Source organism: Crinia signifera, chromosome 2 (assembly GCF_055691185.1).
Source record: "Crinia signifera chromosome 2, ASM5569118v1, whole genome shotgun sequence".
Classification (NCBI taxonomy): Eukaryota; Metazoa; Chordata; class Amphibia; order Anura; family Myobatrachidae; genus Crinia; species Crinia signifera.
The window spans coordinates 226,295,121-226,317,172 of record NC_139218.1 but is presented as its reverse complement, the minus strand read 5'-3'; the positions used below and the strand labels follow the sequence as shown (position 1 = coordinate 226,317,172).

The window sequence follows — 22,052 nt, the reverse complement described above, 5'->3', positions numbered from 1 at the left end:
GGTGGGGTGACCACCAGTGACACCCTTACACCCGGTGGTGATTGGTGCTGTACTTAACAGCACCAATCACCACCGATCCCTGTGTCACCGGCGAACGTTATTCGCCGGTACACAGAAAACGCTGTAATTGGCTGTTCACATTGAACAGCCAATCACAGCGATCGCCGATGGGTGGGGGCATCGCTGCCCCCCCTGGGCAATGAGGGAAGATGTCTGCTGTCAGGGACAGCAGACATCGTCCCTCTGTCACCGCGTCTATAGACGCGGTGACAGTTTGAACTCATGACGTACATTTATGCCATGTGTCGGGAAGTACATCCCGACCATGACGTAAATGTACGTCAAATGTCGGGAAGGGGTTAAGAGGAACGTGCAGGAGCAGAGCATTGTGTCCCTCCTGGAGAGGGTCATGTTGGGAGGTATGTGATCCTGATATCGGAATGGAATGCCTGTCGCTGGTATTCAAACGGCAGGGGGGTGGGAGGGTGCAAAACAACCTGCTGCTACTGGCTAATTGGCAGGCAGTACATAGAGCGGGTGACGTCATCTGCAGAAGATGCTGCTCCACAGTGTCCGGGGCTTTACATAGACACTGCAGAGAGCATGAGTGCGGGATGGTCCGTGTGTGCTGCAAGATGTCATGACGCAATGCACGCTTCTCAGGACCCACAATACACCCCTGGGAATGGGTGCAGAACCGTTTTAAGGGCCAGATTAGGATTCTCTAGGTAGCCACCAGGCCCGATAGTTTATCGACCCCCGTCAAGCCAAGATGGAGGCACCCGTCAAGCCAAGATGGAGGCACTGCCTGAAGCCCCCAAAAAACGGTACAATCTGTACTATACACACCGTAAAAAAAACAACTGCCCCGGCTACATCGATACAGTTGGAGCGTATGGTACATGCCCACACAAACATTTTAGGGTTAATTTTTTTGGAATGTGGGAGGAAACCGGAGTACCCGTGAGAAACCCACACAAGCGTGGCGAGAATATACAAACTCTGCACACACAGTTAGGACATACTTACCTACCCAACCCTCTCCATGAGGGAGAAAATGCTCCATTCCTTGACTTTCCTGGTAATGTATAATTGCCATCACCTGTGGTGAAACACCTATCAATTACCTAGCTCCCCACAGGTGATGGCAATCATACATTACCAGGGAAGTCCAGGAGCAGAGCATTTTCTCCCTCATGGAGAGGATCAGGTAGGCAAGTATAGGGCTATGCTGGGAATCGAACCCATGATCTCAGTGCTGAGGCAGTAATGCTAACCATTACACGTCCATGCTGCCCCTATTAAACATGCCTCTAAAATGTCACTTACGATTCAATTTCTAACACACTATTGTATATAATAACTGTTAATGTGTGCCAGGTTGGGGTTAGTTAGATATGCTGCTCCAGCTCTAGACTCTCGCACATACAGGCGTTTTTTACGTAGCCGGGAATTGTAGTCTTTCAATAAAGCCGTTTTTCTCTACAAACAGTCCTACCGCAGGTGTTGGAAAACTACAACTTCCACCATGCAGTGCGCCGCTGCCCGTGGCTGGGCCATTTTAGCCGAAAGAGCCTGCAGCCACCTCCCCGCAGCCCTCCGTGCGCCTCTCACGGACCTGGGAGCCGGCGGCTGCCCTTTTACGGCCGCTGACATCAGCTGGGATGTGAAGGCAAAATATAGGATGGCTGACGTCATAGGGCGGCTCCACGCGCGATGGGGGGAGTCAGAGGGGGCGGGGACTTGCGGCACGCGCAGACGGGTGGGGAGTGACCGGCGGCGGGTGGTGGTAGGACCGTTATTCGGCAGCAGCATTGGAGTGTGCCAGTGGGGTAAAGCAGCGCCAGCGCTCAGCAGAGATTAGGGCGTAGCTCTGCTCGCTGCCACCGCCCTGTGTCTGATCTCAGCTGCTGTGTAGACAGCTCTCAGTCCAGTGCCAGCCTCACCCGAGCCTCTGCCACCCGAGCAACCAGTCCCCGCGATACAAGATGGTGGACCGCGAGCAGCTGGTGCAGAAAGCCCGACTGGCTGAACAAGCCGAGAGATACGACGACATGGCGGCTGCGATGAAATCAGTAAGTGCGCCGGCTCTATATGGCTCCGCACCATCTTCTTCCCATTCCCGCACCCACTCCCCTCAGTGCCACAGCAGGGTGCCCTTACCTGGGGCAGATGCCCTGGCTTTCCTTGCTGTACTCACACTGACGGTGGTGCTCCTTACCTACTGTTGCTAAGGGGCTTGCGTGTTCTGGCTAGTTAGTATCAGTGCCCGTTTCCCTGGGGTACATGCACTGCCCTGCCTCTCATGCAGGAGAGGTGTGAGCCACACTGTAGGGAAACCCAGGTGTACAGCACTGCCCTATCTTGTATTGTGCCCATAGATGGCAGGCATCAGCTGTAGTGTAAGGGTTTTAATGTTGGCGGTGACACATGCCCGCACGCTAGTCTCTCTAGCCCGTACTGTGTGCTGCTGCTGATGATCTACTTTGTATGACAAGCCCATGTCTGGAACACTAGGCAGGTCCTTGTGCTGCTCCAGTACCAGCATTATTCATGATTTTCTCAACCTGTCACTGTCATAGGAACGTCAGTGCCCAGCTGCTGGGGAATAGCACACTCCTTTATTATATGTCCTTCCTCTCCTCACTTGCGCCCCCCCCCCCCCCCCCCCACCCACCCCACCTACTCTGTGCATACCCATACCCCCATCTCATGTGCTGTCTTTCTGATGAAATAAAAATAAAGGAAGCCTCATCTTCTAGAAACAGGCAATTGTGGAAGGTAAAACCAACCCTTCCAGAAGATTCTGCATTTGTCATATTGCAGAGAAGAGGCTGGACTGTCTGGGGAAGGGAGGGGAATAGGATAATAGGCAATTGTTTAAATAGATTTGGGGGGGGGGGGGGGATTCTAGGTACAGGTGCATTTTTTTTGTTCTCAATTCTGTCTAAGCATGCTGGGATCAGTTCCTGCTCTTTGAGAGCAGTGCCAGTCTTGATTTAAGGAGCATGCCCATGATCCTTATTTTAGCTAGGTATGTTGCCAGAAACTAACAGGTTTGTGCTATAGATGTTCTCAGAAGATATAATTTTTTTTTTTTTTTGTAAAGATAAATTTAAGGTTTACAAACAAATCCACTGTCCAAATGAATGCAAACCAATAGTTGTCAAAATTAATTCCCCAAAGTATATGTGTGGAAGTGTGTTGCAGATTCTGTCAGTGTAATCTTCTTGAGGCTTGAAGCTGTGCTGGTGTTTCACCACGACTAATGCATTGTTGGCATTTGATTAAGAATTTGAATTCTAGAACGTTGTCTACAGACTGCTTGTATGCCAAACTGTGTCCTTCTCTGCCCTCACACAGTACGGCTGGAAATTTGTTACCTCACCTATTTCCATAGCAACTAGTGATGTCATATGGAGACAAAATCTGCATTGCACCCAGGTGGTTGGTACCAGACAGCTATTTTGGCAATTATCCAAAACTATTCCTATGATAACATACTTTTAAACGGACAGCTTTTTTCAAAATATAATTGAAACTTACTTTATCTTAAATTATCCTGAAATGTCTGAAAATGTACAGACAATGGATATTGATAGGACTTATTTAGTTGTCTGCTTTTATTAGGTATTAGTGCATTTACTTAGTATTGTGTGTGTGTGTGTGTATGTATGTATGTATGTATGTATGTATGTATGTATATATATATATATATATATATATATATATATATATATATATATATATATATATATAATTAATATGTATTATGTACATTTAGTTGCCTGCAGATTCAAAGTATTAATTTTTCTAAACAGCCCAAAAGAGGGGGGCATTCATTCCATTTTAGACACATATCTTAACTTTTTTTTTTTTTCATTTACGTATCTCCACTTTTCTAAGCACTGAAGAGCTGATTCTATTTGATGGAATGTCTGAAGGGCATAAGCAGGATAGGGAAGATTCCATTGTATTTAAGTAATGTGTGCCAGAAAGAGCTATTCAATTGTTGCCCCAATTGTGCATGAGTGTCACCTATGTCTATTACTTTTGTTTCTCAGCCTCCTAGGGTGGCGAGCATGATATCAGTTGAAAAGTCAGTCTATTGGCCAACCAAAATGCAGTTTTGCGGTCTGTGGCTTAACAGAATTTTGGCGCGATAAGCACCCATACCCGTTTGCTGAGAGATTGAATGGCTGCTTCAGTCAACCATGCCTTAGAGAGCCCCCCAAACAATTGCATCTGCCCTGTTGTGTTTTAACTCTATAGCGTTCAAGTTTGTAGTGAGGAATAGTTAAAACGTTATCATGAAAGAACAGAACAGACACAGTTTGGCATAACTACTACCTTTGTATGGACTGCTATCCAGTTATTTTCTCTCTTCATGTGAAAGACAGAATTGTATTCTTCAATCCAGAATAATTTGTCTGTTGCTTGCCACTAACTTATAGCAGTGCCTGGGGCTATTCAATGGCAGCCCACTGCAAGCATGTTAACCCATAGCTCTGGGCACTTACCATGAGATTTAAAGCTTAACAGTGAGTAAATGGGCTTATAATTGAATAGTTCTAGGTGTTAAAGTCCGAGCCTTTTAAGCCTGGAATTTAGTCTGGAATCCATTCCATAGTAACTGTATAACAGTTTCTTTTGTTAATGTGTGAAATAAAGTAATGATTCTGTTGATTAAGTGACTTCACTCACACACAATTTTTTGGGAGCTAATTCAAAGACCTTGTTCCCACATGGAATAGGACTGGTTAAGTTAAGGGACTTCTTCTGTGTTAAGTAGTCCGGTTAAAGGGGCCCATACACGGTCCGTTAAACGGATCCATTTGGGTCTTAATTAGCACGCTTCGCATCGGATCGCATGCCTAGTGCATGCGGTGTGCATGCAATGCGATCCGATGCGAAGTTTAGCTAGTACAAAAAGTATGTGCAGCACATACTTTTTTACCGTACTATGTGATGCGCGGGAGCGCGCATCGCATAGTACAAAACGGACGGTCCGGGAACGGACCGTCTATGGGCACCTTAAGGCACATTGGACACTTGCGACAAGTCCTCATTTACATGGATTCCTGTTCGCACATCAGTACGTGCAAGTAGAAATCCATAAGTGTAGCTTTATGGCTGTTCTCACAAAACAATTGGTTTACTGTAGCTAATTTTTTCAAGCAGATGAATAGGCCCAAATGACTCCTGTCTTAATGGTAGGTGGGGCCAAGCATGTCAGTCCAGATAGTTTCTTAAAAAAAGAAGGCCCTGTGTGGCAGCATATGTACAAAGTTCTAAATAATCATTCATTGACTTGAATTAAAACTAAACACCTCATCACAATGACTTGCGGTGAAATATCTCCTTGAATGCTTAGCCTGGCTCCCAGGTAATAAATATTTTATATTTTAAGTTTAGTTTGTATTGAACAAATTTCTCATGTGTAGAAGCCAAGGAGAGCAGTCAGCATCAAAAGCTTCCAAATCCACGGTCGGTCCTGTCACTTAGGCACAGTGGGATTGGGTCATGCTGCGCTGTTGAGTCTGCCGCTAGTTAGCAGCAGACAGACCATGCTGAGTTTGAAAGCCATTGACTTGGCGGATGAGACTGGATGCAGACCTGCAGTGTCTGCAAACAGCCAGGTAACCACATGCAGTTCAAGTGGATGAGCACGTCTAGTTCCATAGATGTCACATGGGGCATGGCTTGATGCATTTCTCAGCCTATAGTAGGTTGTTTCTTCAGAAGTGCACACCCCCTCCTGTGCTGTCTCCTATTATACCATGCATAGCCAATCACAACACTATTCCAGCTTAATTGCATTGGTTTGGTTAACTATTTATGGTTTGTCTACTGAGTTTTAGTAAAAAACGCTTCACTTTTCCACATTTTGTTATGTTACAGCCTTGTTCCAAGATGGAAAAAATTCATTTTTTTCCCCTAAAAATTCTACGTACAATACCAGATAGACAATGTGAAGTTTTGTGGGGAGGTTTGGTGAATTTTGCTAATTTTAGTTAAAATAAAAACAAAGAAATCCACATGTACATAAGTATTCACAGTCTTTGTGCAATACTTTGATGCATCTTTTGCAGCAATTACAGCCTCAAGTATTTTTGAATATGTTGCAACAATCTTGGCACACCTACTGTTTCACCCATTTCTCTTAGAAGCACCTCTCAAGCTCCATCTGGTTGGATGGGAAGTGTCGGTATGTAGCCATTTTCAGATCTCTCCAGAGATGTTCAATCGGATTCTAGTCTGGGCTCTGGCTGGGACGCTCAAGGACATTCACGGAGTTGTCCTGAAGCCACTCCTGTGTTATTTTGGCTGTGTGCTTAGGGTTGCTGTCCGGCTGAAAGATTAACTGTTGCCCCACTCTGAGGTCAGGAGCACTCTGGAGCAGCTTTTCATCCAAACTGTCTCTGTACATTGCTGCATTCATCTTTCCCTCTATCCTAATGTCTAGATTCCTGCTGCTCCATCCCCACAGCATGATGCTTCCACCACCGTGCTTCACTAGGGATGGTATTGACCTGGTGATGAGAAGTGCCTGATTTCTTCCAAACATAACGCCTGGCATTGAAGACAAAAAGGTGTATTTAATGCTTTCTGTGAGCTGTGACAGAGAGAAATGCTGCCTGCTCACTGTCACAGCTCGCAGGGTCCGTATTCAACTGACCCCCTACACACGCCCTTTTCCCCTCGCTAGGAGCGAGGGGGCCACTAAAACAGCAAGGCTTATGGCTAAACGCAGTGGGCTCCGTGCATTAGCCGCAAGCCTCACTGTTTAGGGAATCCTTGCTGTCCACTGACAGTGAGGATTTCGCTGGCACGTTGAATAGGGCAAGTGGTCGGTGCGTGAGCAAAACGGCGAGGATCGCTTGTTTTCGCCGATCCCCGCTGTTTAACTCCCTTGTCGGCCGCATTGAAAAAGTTCAATATTTTTATTTCTCATGGTCTGAGAGTCCTTCAGGTGCATTTTGGCAAACTCCAGGCGGGCTGCCATGTGCTTTTTACTAAGGAGTGCCTTCCGTCTGGCCACTCTACCGTACAGGCCTGATTAGTGGCTTGCTGCAGAGATCGTTGTCCTTTTGGAAGGTTCTCCTCTTCTCCACAGAGGAATGCTGTAGCTCTGACAGAGTGACCATCGGGTTGTTGGTTACCTGACTAGGGCACTTCTTCCCCAATTGCTCAGTTTAGAATAGCAGACAGTTCTAGGAAAAGTCCTGGTGAGTCTGAATTTCTTCCATTTACGGTTGATGGAGGCTACTTTCCTCCTTGGGACCTTTCATAGCAGCAGATATTTCTCTGCACCCTTCCCTAGATTTCTGCCTTGATACATTTCTGTCTCGGAAGTCTTCAGACAATTCCTTTGACTTCATGCTTGGTTTGTGCTCTGACATGCACTGTCAAGTGTGGGACCTTTTATATAGACAGGTGTGTGCATTTCCAAATCATGTCCAATCAACTGACTTTACCACATGTGGACTCCAATTAAGCTGTAGGAATATCTCAAGAATAATCACTGGAAAACTGATGCACATGAGCTCAATTTTGAGCTTCATGGCAAAGGATATGAATACTTAATGTACGTGTGATTTCATAGTTTCTTTTATTTTTAATAAATTAGCAAAAATCTCTCAAACTTTTAACGTTGTCATTATGGGGTACTGTGTGTAGAATTTTGAGGGGGAAAAATGAATTTATTTGGTGGCTCTGATGCTTGGAGTGCAGCTGTACTGTCCGTGATCTAGAAATCGCAGCAAAGGTCCCCATCTACTAGTGTGAGGTATTGCATGATGTGGGATAGGTATACACTACAGGTGCTGCTTCCAGTTGTGTATGATTGACACAGTGGAAAACAGGTGAGCAGTCTATGTTGTTATTCCTATATCTAAAATATAAGGAAAGAAGGGGAATGTCTGTGTGAATACGGGTAGCCACCTAGAGCCCTGATGTAGGACTGACCGCACAGCATGAACCTGGGGAAAGTATAGACACTCTGATAGTCACCAATACCCCTTATCACATTGCACCTAATTACTGGGTTCATGCTGGTTTAACTCGGTTATTGGTGCAATGTGAAAGGGTTTACCTGGTCCCGCAAACCGGTAGCAACACGACAGTACGAATTGGTAAAAAAAAAAGGGTTCTTACCGGTTTGTTGCCGTGTTGTTTTGCAGTGTGAACAGGTTAATTGGGTCGAGCGACCCGTTTCCCGTTCACACCACTGATGGAGGAAGCAGTGCTTGGAGCTGCACCAGCGGTGCATGACGGCAGCAAACCGGCAATATTGCCGGTTCGCTGAGGGGATGTGAACAGACCGAAATGTAGGGTCGCATTGGGACTGAACCATTTCAAAGTCCCGGTGCGATCCTGTATTTTGCGATGTGAAAGCAGCATCAGAGAGCAGATAGAATAGCTGATGACCCGCATAGGTTCAGTGTTCTAGTCTGTGCAGTGTACAATGGTTACTCTAGGAATGAGTGGCAGTACAAATTGTAACTAGCATGTCTTGGCTGTTCAGAAAAGTAAAAACACAACTTATTTTGTCCTATCCTTTACAGAATGAGTCATGAGAATTTCAGTGAGCATCCAGCACTTTGGTCTTATTCATTTTCTGCACTGCTGTCTGAGTGCAGTAAGAAGATACTAAGCTCAAGATTGTTAAAACGAGTCCTGGATTTGAAAGCTCTTCGTAAAACTGTCATAACTTGAGCACGTACAAGGGTATGAAAGATTTGATCAAAACAGAACCAATTAGTTGCCTAATATGATTAAACTTAGAACTTGTCTTCCCAATTGTGCCACCGCTAATATTTGAAAATTTTAATTGTCCCAAATTTTTCAGTTACTCTCTGACCAACTTATAATATATCCATAACTTAGAATTACTGACAAACCGTTAAATCCTTAAATGTAGTGTTTCTAAGAAAATAATGCTGATCCGACAAATGAATCCTTTTTCAGAACACACATGGGGAGATTCAGTTGTATCCCCCAGTGGGTGCCACTAGTGAGCACCTGACAAAACAATTCAGTTGTTGCTCCATTTGTGCTGCAGGGAGACGCATTACTTACAACTTCCAGAGGTGGCAAGGAGTGTGTTAAATGTCCATGGTTTAGGCACCTTAACCAGAACTTTAGATGGGTTTATCTATTTTATGCAGCTAAACCTGATTTATTCTTTTGGTCGTGACTAGTGCAACAGACACTGTTCACAATCCAGGCAAGCAGAACTAGTGCCACTATTACTATCACTCTATATTGCCCCCATTGTCCCCTGTGCTTTATTTCTAGTGGCCCAAAACCTTATCTGACTTTGTAATCTCATCTAAAGCTCATGCGACTGAGTTCTAGGCCAGTGGTTCCCAAACTTTTTCAGTCCAAGGCACCCTTTGGGTGTCCATGACTTTTTCAAGGCACCCTTAAGCCAAAATAATTAACGAATTGTCCCTTTTTTAAAGTAGTTGGGTTAAAACAATACTAAAATTATTATTAACTTGTTTGTAAAAATAATAAACCTAAATCCACGAAAAAAAAAAAGTCTTTAATTTGCTTTCTTTCAAAGAACAATTGACAACACTCATGAACAGAACTTTTTTCTTGGTGGTACTGATCGCGCCAAGAGGGTGTAAAGCTAGAGGAGTAGCTACATGACAATAGGGGAGTGGTCATGTTATGCCACACACTGTAATGCCCATTACACATGACGCCACACACCATAATACCTATTACACATGACACCACACCGTAATGCCCATTACATGTTATGCCCCACATGTATAACACCTTTCAGAGGAGGAGGCTGGGTTCAGCGGCGGCAGTGCGGAGGAGGAGGAGGCTTTGATCGGCAGCAATGTTGCGGAGGAGGCTGTGGTCAGTGGTCAGCGGTGGTGTGGAGGAGGCTGTGCTCGGATCAGAGAGAGTGACAGCAGGGACAGGAGAGAGATGGAAGTGACAGAGAGGGACACCGAGATGGACAGGGACAGCAGGTACAGAGAGTTACAGCAGGGACATCACTCCCCTGCTGTGGTCCTGGCACACAGCCCAGCACTCAGTGCGAATGTCATAGCACTTTCTTTATTAACTACCTCCACCCCAGTGTCCCCACTGATCCTCGAGGAGCACACCAGAGCTCAATATGAGCCAACAGATTGCAGGTGAGCCCTTATGCTAACCCTCCTACACTCCGCTTTACATACTATAGCCCTCAACTGCCCCCTAACCCAGAGTGGCTTTGTGGTTGGTTGCCATGCCTTGGAAACGACTCGCCAGCCTTCAGCATGCAGCAGCACAGCCACAGAATCGCCCTGCACATGCATCTCGCCGGAGCCGTAAGTACAGTCTGCCCATGCAGGAGCTAATCTTGAGGGAGACTACACCCTGTTGGGCAGGCCGCTGCGGGGATCACAATAAATGGGCGCAGCAGCGTTTTTAAACAGCTGTTCCACACTTGCCTGCTGTTCCTTACTCCCACAGCCACAGGTAATTGCCATAGCCACCTGCTCATACCTCCCTGCCACCGGCTGAATCTGACTCCTCTACCACACAGTCGCACCCCGGCCCCCTCCCAGCTCTCACTCCTGCACCTGCCCGGCGCTCACACAGGGCACCCGCCCGGTACTCACTCCTTCCCCCGCTTGGCTCTCACACCCGTAATTACACATGTGGCTGCCTCTAGTGACACTGGCGCCGCGGCACCCCTGTCACAGTTCTGCGGCACCCCGGGGAGCCGCGGTGCACAGTTTGGGAACCACTGTTCTAGGCCATAATGAAATATAAGCAACGCAGCAATGTGATAAGACACAGATACTTTAGGTGACAACAAGATATACAAGTGTCCTACTGTATATCAAATTAATCTGCACAGTTCCCCCTGTAGCTTAGTTGGTTGAATGTTAAGCCCCCATACACTGCAGTGGCTTCCCCCTCAGTAAAGTCGAACACAGTGCAACCTTGAGTCACCCAGGACCTTCCCGGGTGGCAGGATCGCATGTGCTTTATCACATGCAACCTCCGCTGAGCCTGTCTGGAGCCGACAGCAATCCTACAGATTGCTTCCCCTGCCGGGATGACTAGGAGGGTCCGGTGAGATGAGCATGGGACCACGCATTAGACCTGCTGTCATTCAGCTGCAATTTGGGCTCTTTCCCATGATTTATCGCAGGAAAAAGAGCCCAAAATACCCAGTGTATGGGGGCCATAAGACAAATTGAAGGAGATTCATTTGTCTGTTGCTCATATCTCCCACCCAAAGTGACCAGGGGGGGGGGGGGGGGGTATAGATTACATTTGTCGAGCCCAGGCTGGCTGAGTTTAAACCAAAGTGCTAGGAATGACCCGAAAAGTGCCGTTTTGACTTCTTTGCATATTTCAGCTCACCAGCACAGAATACTTCAAGCTGAAATGTGTTTCCTGGTGGCTCAAAGCTACTGAACAGAGCAAAAATTGTACTGAATCACTTTAGGTTTAGCTTCTAACCAGGAAACTGGAATCTCTGCTCATGTCGTGTACTAGATTTACCAGTGCTCCAAAACTGGGAATTGTAATCCTTCAAATTATTGTATAATATCATAGGTGTGTGCGCATTGAGTGTTAGGGGTGCACAGGCACATCCTAACACGCAATACCTTTTATCAGACCCTTTTGCTTTTTAGAAATGTATTCCATTAAATAAATGCCTATCAATCAATTCTGTGTGTTTTGCATTGTTAATTGTATTCGACCATTGTTATATCACTACATACCTGTCATCCATAAGTAGTGTTCCCGCTAGGCTGTTTTAGCGGGGCGCTGCGCCCTGCCCGATTTTTAAAGGGCAAAATGCGCCCTGCCCCTCTCGCAGCGGCCTGCTAAAAAAGCCTCACGGGGAAGCCCAGCGTCGCCGCAGACGGCGAAGCCCGGCGCTTCCCCGGCAGCACAGTGGCTTCGGAGGGGCCGGGCCTGTCCTCTTTGATGACGGTGGTGGTCGGGCCCACCCCCTGTGATGACGGCGGCGGGCCGGGCACGCCTCTTTCATGACGGCGGCGGGGCGGGAACGCCCCCAGCTGTGCCGTCGGCATGCCCGGTCCGCCCTCCGCCTAGAGTGAACACTACATATGTGTTTGACTGTTTGCATGTACTCTTACATAGAGTAATTTAGAAGATTAAAACTGAAATAGGTAGAAGATTATGGCGTGGCTGAGAAGTTTTATATTGTAGCACGTGCCAATAGATGATGGTAAACATGCCTGATTGGCTGTAAGAAACACCCAATGTTAGACACTCCCAATAGGTGGTGCTAGATCCACCCCTTTGATGCACCCGCTAATAAAATTTGGTGCGCAAACCTATGTATAATATACAATGCTTCTTATTTATGGTATCAATTTCTTCTGTATTGAGAGCTCCATTAATGTATACAGTGGCCATGTTGATCCTGTTCTTTCTTACTAATTATTTTAGTAAACTTGGGGGTCCATTTAACAAGGATCTCGTATACAATGCTATTTGAGTGGAATCATACTGCCGGCAGTGCAGTCTGTAGCCCATAGGCTACAATGAGCTACTGCCACCCCAGATTGGTGGTAGTCCTAGAACCTGATGTGATGCTGGCCGATACATCGGGCAGCATTGCATCTTTCATAGAAACCTATGGGGGATGTGGCTGCAGACGAGCCAGGAGGGAAAGCAGCATGTATCCGAGATTTCTGTTGTGGTCCCTCAGTGTTACATTCTGGGGATACTTAATATTTGCGGCTAACACCTGAATACGGGTGTTTTCGGGGAGTTAGATGCAAATATTCAATAGTAAATTGGCTTCTTGGTGTTTTAGAGGGGATGGCGGTTATTTACTGAAGGGTGGCTTTACATTTTTGATGACCTACAGGTTTTAAACACTGGTGTCCTAAAAATAAAACCTCTCAAATGGTATCAAACTACTACTACAGAAGCTCACAAAGCACAATAGAGATTTGAATAACTAGCTGCCAAAAATTGCGACATTTCCAAAGTAATGGGGCCTACACATACAGCGATTTTTAGCCATTTTCTAAGTGATCTGACGAGATTGCTTAGAAAAAGACCCTACATCACTGTGTGTGGGTAGGGGCCAGTGATAGCGGTGCGCGGCCCCGCCTAGCACTGTCGCCGGTAGAATAAAGAATGAGCAGGGGCCATCAATATCCTCATCGCCAGTGTTCTCTCACAGTGTTCCATCTTTATTGGACCATGCCGATCAAATGGTTAACAGACATAGGGGTCAATCCTATTAATTGCTAATGGTGCAAGGTGTTTAAATGCAGGCAACAATAGCCTATTTCACACCCTTTGCATGCTGATTCCAGCCCAAATTTGTTCAACATTGCCAGCTACCCTATAGGGTCCTAGTGTTCCTTCTAGGAACTAGGACGGGCAGGGCGGGGGGATCGGACCGGGCCCGCCGACGTCACAAAGGGGGCGAGACGAAAAGGGGCGTGCCCAGCCAGCGGCGTCACGCAAAGGGGTGGGTCCGGCCGGCGGCGTCACGCAAAGGGGGCGGACCCGGCCACCCGGAAAGGCTGTACACTGCCGGGGAAGTGCCGGGCATCGCTATGTACAGCGGCGCGGAGCTTCCCCGGTCACAGCAGCGGCGACAAAGGCAGGCTGTTTTAGCGGGACGCTGCCAGAGGGGCAGGGCGCATTTTGCACTTTAAAAATCGGGTAGGGCGCAGCGCCCCGCTAAAACAGCCTAGCGGGAACACTAGCGGCCGTTGTTGCGATGATTTGCAAACACAAATGAATTGCAGCTAGTAGGATCAATCCCATAGAGCCTGATTCAGAGTTGGTTGTAATTGCAAAATTTATCTCAAATGGACAAAACCATGTGCACTGCATGTCAAGCTGTATATTTTTGGATTGTGGGAAGAAACCAGAGTACCCAGAGGAAACCCACGCAAGCACCCAGAGAATATACAAACTGCACAGTGGGAATCGAACCCATTACCTCAGCGCTGTGAGGCAGTCATGCTAACCACTACACGTCCGTGCTGTCATGCCTATTAATAAGAATTGCTTTACAGAGAGCAGTTAATCCATGACATTCATGTGTAGGTTGAATTGAGGTCTCTACATACTTAACTAAGCCCGTTCAAAGCAAAAGCTTTGAAAGCTAGTCTGCTACCTTTTTGATTGCCTTTGGGGCATATTCATTGCCATCGACGAGCAGCGCGAGGAGTGTTTTGTACGGCAAGGGTGGCTTTTTTTTTTGCCGAGGGAAAAGCCATCCAACCCGCTCGCCAAATACAACATTCCAGAGAAATAATCACCGTCAGAGGACGAGGTTCACCGCAAATGCAGCAAGCCTGCTGCATATAGTGGCAAGCCTCGCTGTTTTAATGGGCACACTCGCCGTTTCCACTTAATGTAAAGGCCCCTACACCTGATTGACTCGAGATTTTTCCTTTGTGCAGGAGGATCAATCTCTTGCAATCTCTTGCACGGGATTGTGCATTGGGTCCTACACATCAGGCACATCAGATTTTGTCAGATAAATTGACCCAATCCACCTGGATTGGGTCAAATCTGACAAAATCTCACAAGTGGGAGAAAAGGATAGAGGAAAGTCTGCACTAGGTGGGGTTATATAATTTCAAGTAGGATAAAGAAGTAAGATGTGGGATAAAGATATATGAACTGACACAGATATTACAGACTAATTTCTAAGATTAACATGGCATGCAGGGTTATGGCAATAGCCTTGACCTGACTACTGCAATGGTCAGTGGTGCACCCCCGAGTGGAGTATAAGTTTAACAGAGAAAACAAAAGAAAAGAAACTCGGGTGGGGTGCACTCTTAATATCTTGATCACTAAAGTTATTCAATAAAATTTATTATAACTATTTTTTATTGTGCTGTTTTTTATTTATTTGCTGAGTGATTATTGAATTATTAGCTACAAAGCGCTAACCAATCAAAAAAATTTTTCTAATATCCTACATGAAGTTGTGATTTAGCTGGAGAGGATATATATTATCACATTATATATTTCTATTATGGACACAATAAATAAGACACCAAGAACCTGATATACACATTTATTAAAGGAGGATGCACCGCACAGCGATAAATTCTTTTTTCTTTTGCTGAATGTCCTTGATCATATGTCCAGTGGGAGCACACCCCAGACATTCCTATATTGTAATTAGATAAGAGAGAGAACAATAAGGGGGAGGCCTGTCTAGATCACAATTAATACCTTTGAATACCATCTGGTCTTGTGCAACTGACCATCCACTACAATTTCTCTCATCAATTCAGTCTAAGTTGAAATCTAATAATGTTGATTTATATTAGATCCAGGTAATTTTTATTATATACATACAGTAGGTCTGTCCTGTACTTCTGTGGGATTGCCTTTTGAAGCTAACCTCAGCTTGGGCAAGTCCTTCTGAAATAAAGGTGGTTACACACTGGAACAAAGGGCTCCAACTGTGGAACGAATGCCATTTGAGCGTAGATTCTGTGTACACATTAGAGCGAAGCCGTGTACACGCGTGGCTGGCTGAACTAAACTACATCCTGCCAGCCTCGGGAGCCGCAGCCAAATATAGTGTAACAAGAATATTCTTTCCTGCACTGACTATTTGGCCGGGCGATAGCAATGCTGCAGGGTGTGTACACACGGGCTGATTCAGGCAAACCTACTAAGCCATTCTGACGATGTAGTGAAAGTCACTTAGAAGAATTGCCCCATGTGTACACCCCTTTAGTTTTATAATTGTTCTGCCCTTTCTAAGCATAAACAGGGCAGCTAGCGATATTGCTAGGTTTCACGTTCAGCACTAGTAACCTAAGAGTACATCTAGTTAGGCACTTTGATATTACATCCATCTTCTAAAAATAATAAATCATGTTCTATAAAAAAGTACTGAGGCTGTAAGATCCATTTTCCTATACTCCTTGTTTGACACTCTGCTATTTTCTCCTGAACAAGCTATTTCCTTATATAATTTATCCCTTCTGCTATTGACTGTGTCTCTCCACCGAACACCATTCACCCGCGTTGATCAACGTCTCAACCCTTGCACAGCAACTGCACCAGATATCTGGGAAAAAATTCTTGTTTTTCCGAGTGACATTGAAGGAAATCACGCAGTCTTCCTCCATTTTATGTTTTCATCCTTCAGTGCTGTCCTCTCACTCGCTAAACAGTCTGACTTCAAGAACTTAATCTCCTCAGTCTTTGATCCCGTCGCCTCTTTACCACTGTTATCACCCCACTGCATCTCCCCTCCTCACTATGCTCTTGATTTTGGAACTTCCAAAATGTACTCCATACATCAGGACACCACATCCCATCGGTCTATCGCAACCAGCCACCTCCCTTTCCCTTGCCACCCATTCCTCTTACAAACACTGACCTTTTTTCTCATATGAATTTGGTGAGGAAGTTAGTGCTCTCATCCATGCCTTCCACCTCACCTCCCTACATGACCCTATGCCCTCTCGCCTCCTCTGCTAACTTTTTCTAGCTGCCTGTTACTATCTTGCCCACCTCAATTTCTCACTCATCAGGCACTGTCCCATATGCCTTCAAGCAGACACTTGTCTTGTATTCTTATATTAAAAAAAAAAATACCCTACTCTTGATCCTACTCAATTCTGCCTGTATTGTAAAAGGTATTTATATAGAAGCCACAAATGTATGTTCTAGTTAAAGATCTTATATATTTAATTGCTTTTTATTATTCTCACAAGGCAGTGCATTTCGAATGTGTACATTCCCAATTAAGCAACTGCCGGAGCCAACAATAACACATAGGATCGGAAACTTATCCCGGATCCAATGTGTTTTTTCATGCAGAAAAAAAAGCACATAATAAAATACATAGTGGCTATCTAATAAGCACTGATGCATTTTCAGACTAAAAACTGCATTTTAAATGGATACGTTGATAATGAAAAATAGGTCATAAATCACAATATCAGACCCCTCTATTTATGTTACTATGTTCTTTTGGGGGAACCTATGCATAATTTGCATTCACTGAAGAATATGTACTGTATTGTAACTTGTGCTGCAGTCGCTGAATAGCACAGCTACACAATGAGGGGAATATAGGGCCAGTATGCGAAAAGTTGGACCATTTGTAATGTTACAGAATAATTTAGTGGTCATCCACTGTTCCATACAAAACACATTTTAACATTAATTTATGTTAAAACTTAGCACAAGGAAGTATAAAAATTATGCAGTCATGCAGTGCCTAAATATCTTAATTTATATCTTAAAAATAAGGTTAATGTCAGTCATACCCCAAAAATATCACAGAATTTATTTGCGGTGTATGAGAGAAACCAAGTCTACCATTGTTTTGTAAATGAAACTTCTACTTGATAATTCATCTCAATTCTTTATAGTAAAGGCCCATACACCCTCGAAAGCCATCATGTGTGTACGGGACAGGAGGTGAACGGTGAGCACTGATGTGTGCTCCCGCATCATCGCTGTCCCGGCCACTCATCTGCTGGTATTACCAGCAAATGAGCAGCAGAGTGGACGGCTTTTCATAGCGTCCTGCTATGGAAAGTCAACCACCCCTGGAAAATTGTCAAAATGGGCACAAAAATCTCAGTTTGTTTGCACTGAGTGCTTTTTAGCACAGCGATTTTTCAGGCACCATACATTATAAAAAATGAGCATATATTGAAAACTCAAAAGACACAGCTTCAGATTATTTTTAAAGTGTCGCCATGGGGTATTTTTCATGGAGTTGACCATAGTCCTCACAGTTATTTTTGCTCTAAATACATGCTTTGTCATGTTACTTCATGCCTTTTTGTTTTTCAATTTTTATTTTACTTAGTGTGGCGTGGTGGCCAGTTAAATTGTGTATGCTGGAATACCTGTATTTGCCTGGAGCGAGCTTGAGGTTTGTCTCTGCAATAGATATTCAGCATGTACCCTATAACTTTGAAAGTGCTTCATGCTCCCTCCTGCAGTGCTGGACCCTCATTATTTTTTTCTTAAGGCCGTTCGAAATGCTTACGTTTTTCAAAGAGTTGATGATCACTAACTTGTTCTTTCCCTTTTTTGCCTTTGACCTTTTACCAGGTGACAGAATTAAATGAGCCTCTCTCAAACGAAGAAAGGAACTTGTTGTCTGTTGCCTACAAGAATGTTGTTGGAGCACGTCGATCTTCCTGGAGGGTAATAAGCAGTATTGAACAGAAGACCTCTGCTGATGGCAATGAAAAAAAAATAGAAATGGTGCGTGCCTATCGTGAAAAAATTGAAAAGGAATTAGAAACCGTATGCCAAGATGTGTTGAGTCTCTTGGATAATTTCCTCATCAAAAATTGCAGTGAAACACAGTATGAAAGCAAAGTGTTCTACCTGAAAATGAAGGGAGATTATTACAGATATCTAGCAGAAGTAGCCACTGGTGAGAAGAGAGCAGCAGTTGTTGAATCATCTGAAAAAGCTTACAGTGAGGCTCATGAAATTAGCAAAGAACACATGCAGCCCACTCATCCAATCAGGCTAGGCTTGGCTCTTAACTATTCGGTGTTCTACTATGAGATACAAAATGCACCTGAACAAGCCTGCCATCTGGCCAAGACGGCTTTTGATGATGCTATTGCCGAGCTAGATACCCTGAATGAGGACTCGTATAAGGACTCTACACTTATCATGCAACTCCTACGTGACAACCTTACACTCTGGACAAGTGATCAGCAAGATGATGAGGGTGGAGAAGGCAACAATTAAGACCTCCTGATGGACTGGCAGCCGCACGCTGATGCTACTACCGCAGTCTTTATTTTTTTTCCCACAAGTGGGGGGTATAGGGTGGGGGAGGGTGTGAGGGACAACCTCCCCAGGGTAGACCCTACCACCTGTCTTTGATTGCCTCTTCGACATTTTGCCAAAACACCACGAGTGGAAAGTTAGACTGGCTGTGCTAGTATGGAATGGCAGCCAAACACTGGCACATGGACTGTTCTCTAGATAATTAAAGTGGAGCTGTTTTTAATTTTAAGTTATTGCTAGACATATTTAGAAAGAGAGATAAAGGTAGGAATAACTTGAATGCAATGCTGTTTTTAAATAGTTTTGTGATTCCAGTAAGTTACTTAATATTTATATTTGTGTCTGTTTTGGACATAATTTCTGTGTGTAATTTGCACTTTTCACTTACTAAAATTAAATTTGCATCCATTTGTTAGCTGCCAAATGTAACCTGCCAGTATTCATTCTACTTTATTCACTAGTGTACCTTGGAAAAATAACATTTCCACTTTCAAATGCTGAACTTGTAAATTTATTCTACAATTGTTGTTCAATTCTATAAATTGGATTATTTTTGTTAATGAAAGGGTCTAGCTTTAGTCTCGTTTTACAGAGTAGTTTAGACGGATGTATTCCTGGCAAATGTAATATATCAAATTCACAAGCCCTCTAAAATGAAAATGGTTGTAACACATTTTGTTGTTGCTCTTTAATACACAGATAATTGTTTGGAATTTCTGGCAATATTTGTATTCCAGCTGTAAAATACCAGGTATATACAGATTAACAAGAAATTAGATATTTATTTTTGGCAGAACGGTGGTTAACACCAAGTACATTTAATGTTTTTATGCATGTTATTCAGGTAATGGTTATGCCTACTATTCTGTCACTAATGATAAAGTAGAAGGAAGATGCAGCAAGGCAAAGATTTATTTTATCATAAGTAATGACACTGCATATATATATATATATATATATATATATATATATATATATATATATATATATATATATATATATATATATATATATATATAGTGTGTGTGTGTGTGTGTCTGCTGGCATGCCTTTTACATAGATGTTTTCTGCCTGATGTCATTTCCTGACTGATTTGGTACTTGCCACCAAAGTTCTAAACGTTCTAGTTTAGAAGTTTTCTCAAAGGAAACTGTATAGGAGAAGAGTTTATTTCTTTAAATATATTGGGTGTTGTAGAAGCCATAGGTAATTATTACAGGACATGTATCAAGCATCCATGTTTCCTACACAATCTAAGATTTTTCTTGTTTACCAGAGTGAATATTCAATGTTTAGACTGATTGGTAACACATACCCATTTTGTGACTTTGTAACCCAGTCAATGAAAATGTTATCTGCAGTGTCCTTTTATTTTCCCAATCTAACTCCAATCTGATCAGTGTTCTATTTAAGTGTCCTGTCTGTAAGTAATTTACTGGAATTACATTATCTATTTTTATTTTCTTGGCTGCTATAAAACCATAAATATCTTGAGGGCTCCAATGCTAGGAATGATGAATAGGTTCTAAGCAGCATTTTGTTTTATTTATTTTTTTATTGCACTTGCCTATATAACGGTTTCTCCAATGGAATTACTACCGCTGCATTAATCTTAATACAATATTGTGCATGCTAGTGTTGTATTTCTATAACGTAGCTTGAAATTAAATTATACAGTAGGTGTTATGTATTCCTATGGCAAGCCAACTAGTCTTCAATTTTATTGCCTTTATTTTAAAGAAGAAATTCTTTTCTCCATTGGAAAGTGAGGGTTAACGGGTAGACCTTGTTCTACACGGCTGAAAATAGTCATTTACTGGTCTGTAATGGATGTTGCTATTGTGACATAAAAATATATAATTTTGGTCTATAAAGAAAAACAACCAAAAAAATGTAAAATCTTAAAAAAAATATATATATATAAAAATTGACAGGGAAGTGGGAGGGATCATAAACACCAGTTTTAGCCTAACCTCAATGTCTGGTGTTAGTTATGGTGATATACTAATTATTAATGTGTAGGACTATTGCTGTTTTGAATAAGCCTATGTTTGTGCTTCTTTGTCATTTGTAATGCAGTGAAATTATTTAAGGTCTAATCGGTGGATTATAATTTTTACTTTTTACATTTTTGATTCAACTCCGTGTTTCAGGTTATTTTATTTTTTTTATATTTATTTACTTTATTTTCTTTTCTTTGGCACACGGACCATTCTAGCAGTTTTCCTCAGTGATGGAATATCATGAATGTGATTCATTATGTAAATGTCGCACATTGAGCAAATAAACTTACAGATCTGATATGGTTGCTGCTTAAAAGTTTTGTGTGTTATTTCCATAAACCTGTGGCTGTCTCAAACATTTCTAAAAAAAAACCTTTTATTGGTTGTCAAGGAAACTATTGCTTTTTGTTTATTTATTTTTTAAAGTGGTTTGGGCTTATCGCTGATAATTCTTCTGTCCAGGCTTTCTTGCCACCTATTTATGCTATTTCTGATACGCCTTTTACAGAATTTTCCAGTTTTATGGTAATAGACAGCATGCCATGCATGACATTTTAGTAGATCTTGTTGTTTTTATTTAAACCTTTCCACCATACATCCTCTAATACCTAAAGCCAACTGCATATGTACACTGTATTAAGTGCAAGGAAGCTAAGTTATCTGTTTAGAAGATATACAATATGTGGGCAACATCACATCTTCAAAAGAACTCCCATCTTGGTAAATGTACAGTACCTGTAAGAATGACCTATAAACACAATTTACTTTAAATGTTATTTTTTTTTTCTCTAGGTTATTAAAAATAAAAACATTTTGCTTAGGGGTGATGCGAAAAAAATTCTGATAATCTAGGGTACCGTGATTAAACAAAGTTTGGGAATCACTGGCCTACACCTTTTTTTTTTTTTCTTGCTTAATTTTGAGGAGCAAAAATAAGCAAGAGTATGCCACTTATGCCATTTGAGTCCCAGTCCCTTTCCTGTTTTTATGAGTGATTGTGTACCTGCCTATAATCTGTCTTCTGTCCTGTGCTTCCTGCTGGGACTACACTGAGTGACCTAGCATGGAGGCGGAGTTATAGGAGAGAGGAGCCAGGCATGATGGGAAGCCTAAAGCTTTGGAGAATTGATGCCCGGTCCTCTGGATCAGTCTACAACCCCTGATGTCAATCCTGTGGGCCCAGGAACCTCGAATAAAGGAGTTAACCGAAAGCAGGTTTTACCATAACTCCCGTTATATTTTAAAAAGTCACCTTACAGCCTGTGTCCATGA

The 22,052-nt window shown here is 43.4% G+C and overlaps 1 protein-coding gene across 1 annotated transcript; it reads left to right on the top strand.

Annotated features, from left to right (window-relative positions):
• The first annotated feature begins 1,751 nt into the window (after positions 1 to 1,751).
• On the top strand, positions 1,752 to 21,078 carry YWHAG (tyrosine 3-monooxygenase/tryptophan 5-monooxygenase activation protein gamma). Its single transcript, XM_083173933.1, has 2 exons — positions 1,752 to 2,075; positions 18,079 to 21,078. The coding sequence occupies exons 1-2, from the start codon at positions 1,989 to 1,991 to the stop codon at positions 18,733 to 18,735; spliced, it is 744 nt and encodes a 247-aa protein (XP_083030059.1). The 5' UTR covers positions 1,752 to 1,988; the 3' UTR covers positions 18,736 to 21,078.
• The last annotated feature ends 974 nt before the right edge of the window (positions 21,079 to 22,052 follow it).

Coding starts and splice junctions, on each gene's coding strand:
- YWHAG (XM_083173933.1), top strand. CDS start 1,989: ATGGTGGACCGCGAGCAGCTGGTGCAGAAAGCCCGACTGGCTGAACAA. Junction 2,076..18,078: donor TGGCGGCTGCGATGAAATCA/GTAAGTGCGCCG, acceptor ACCTTTTACCAG/GTGACAGAATTAAATGAGCC.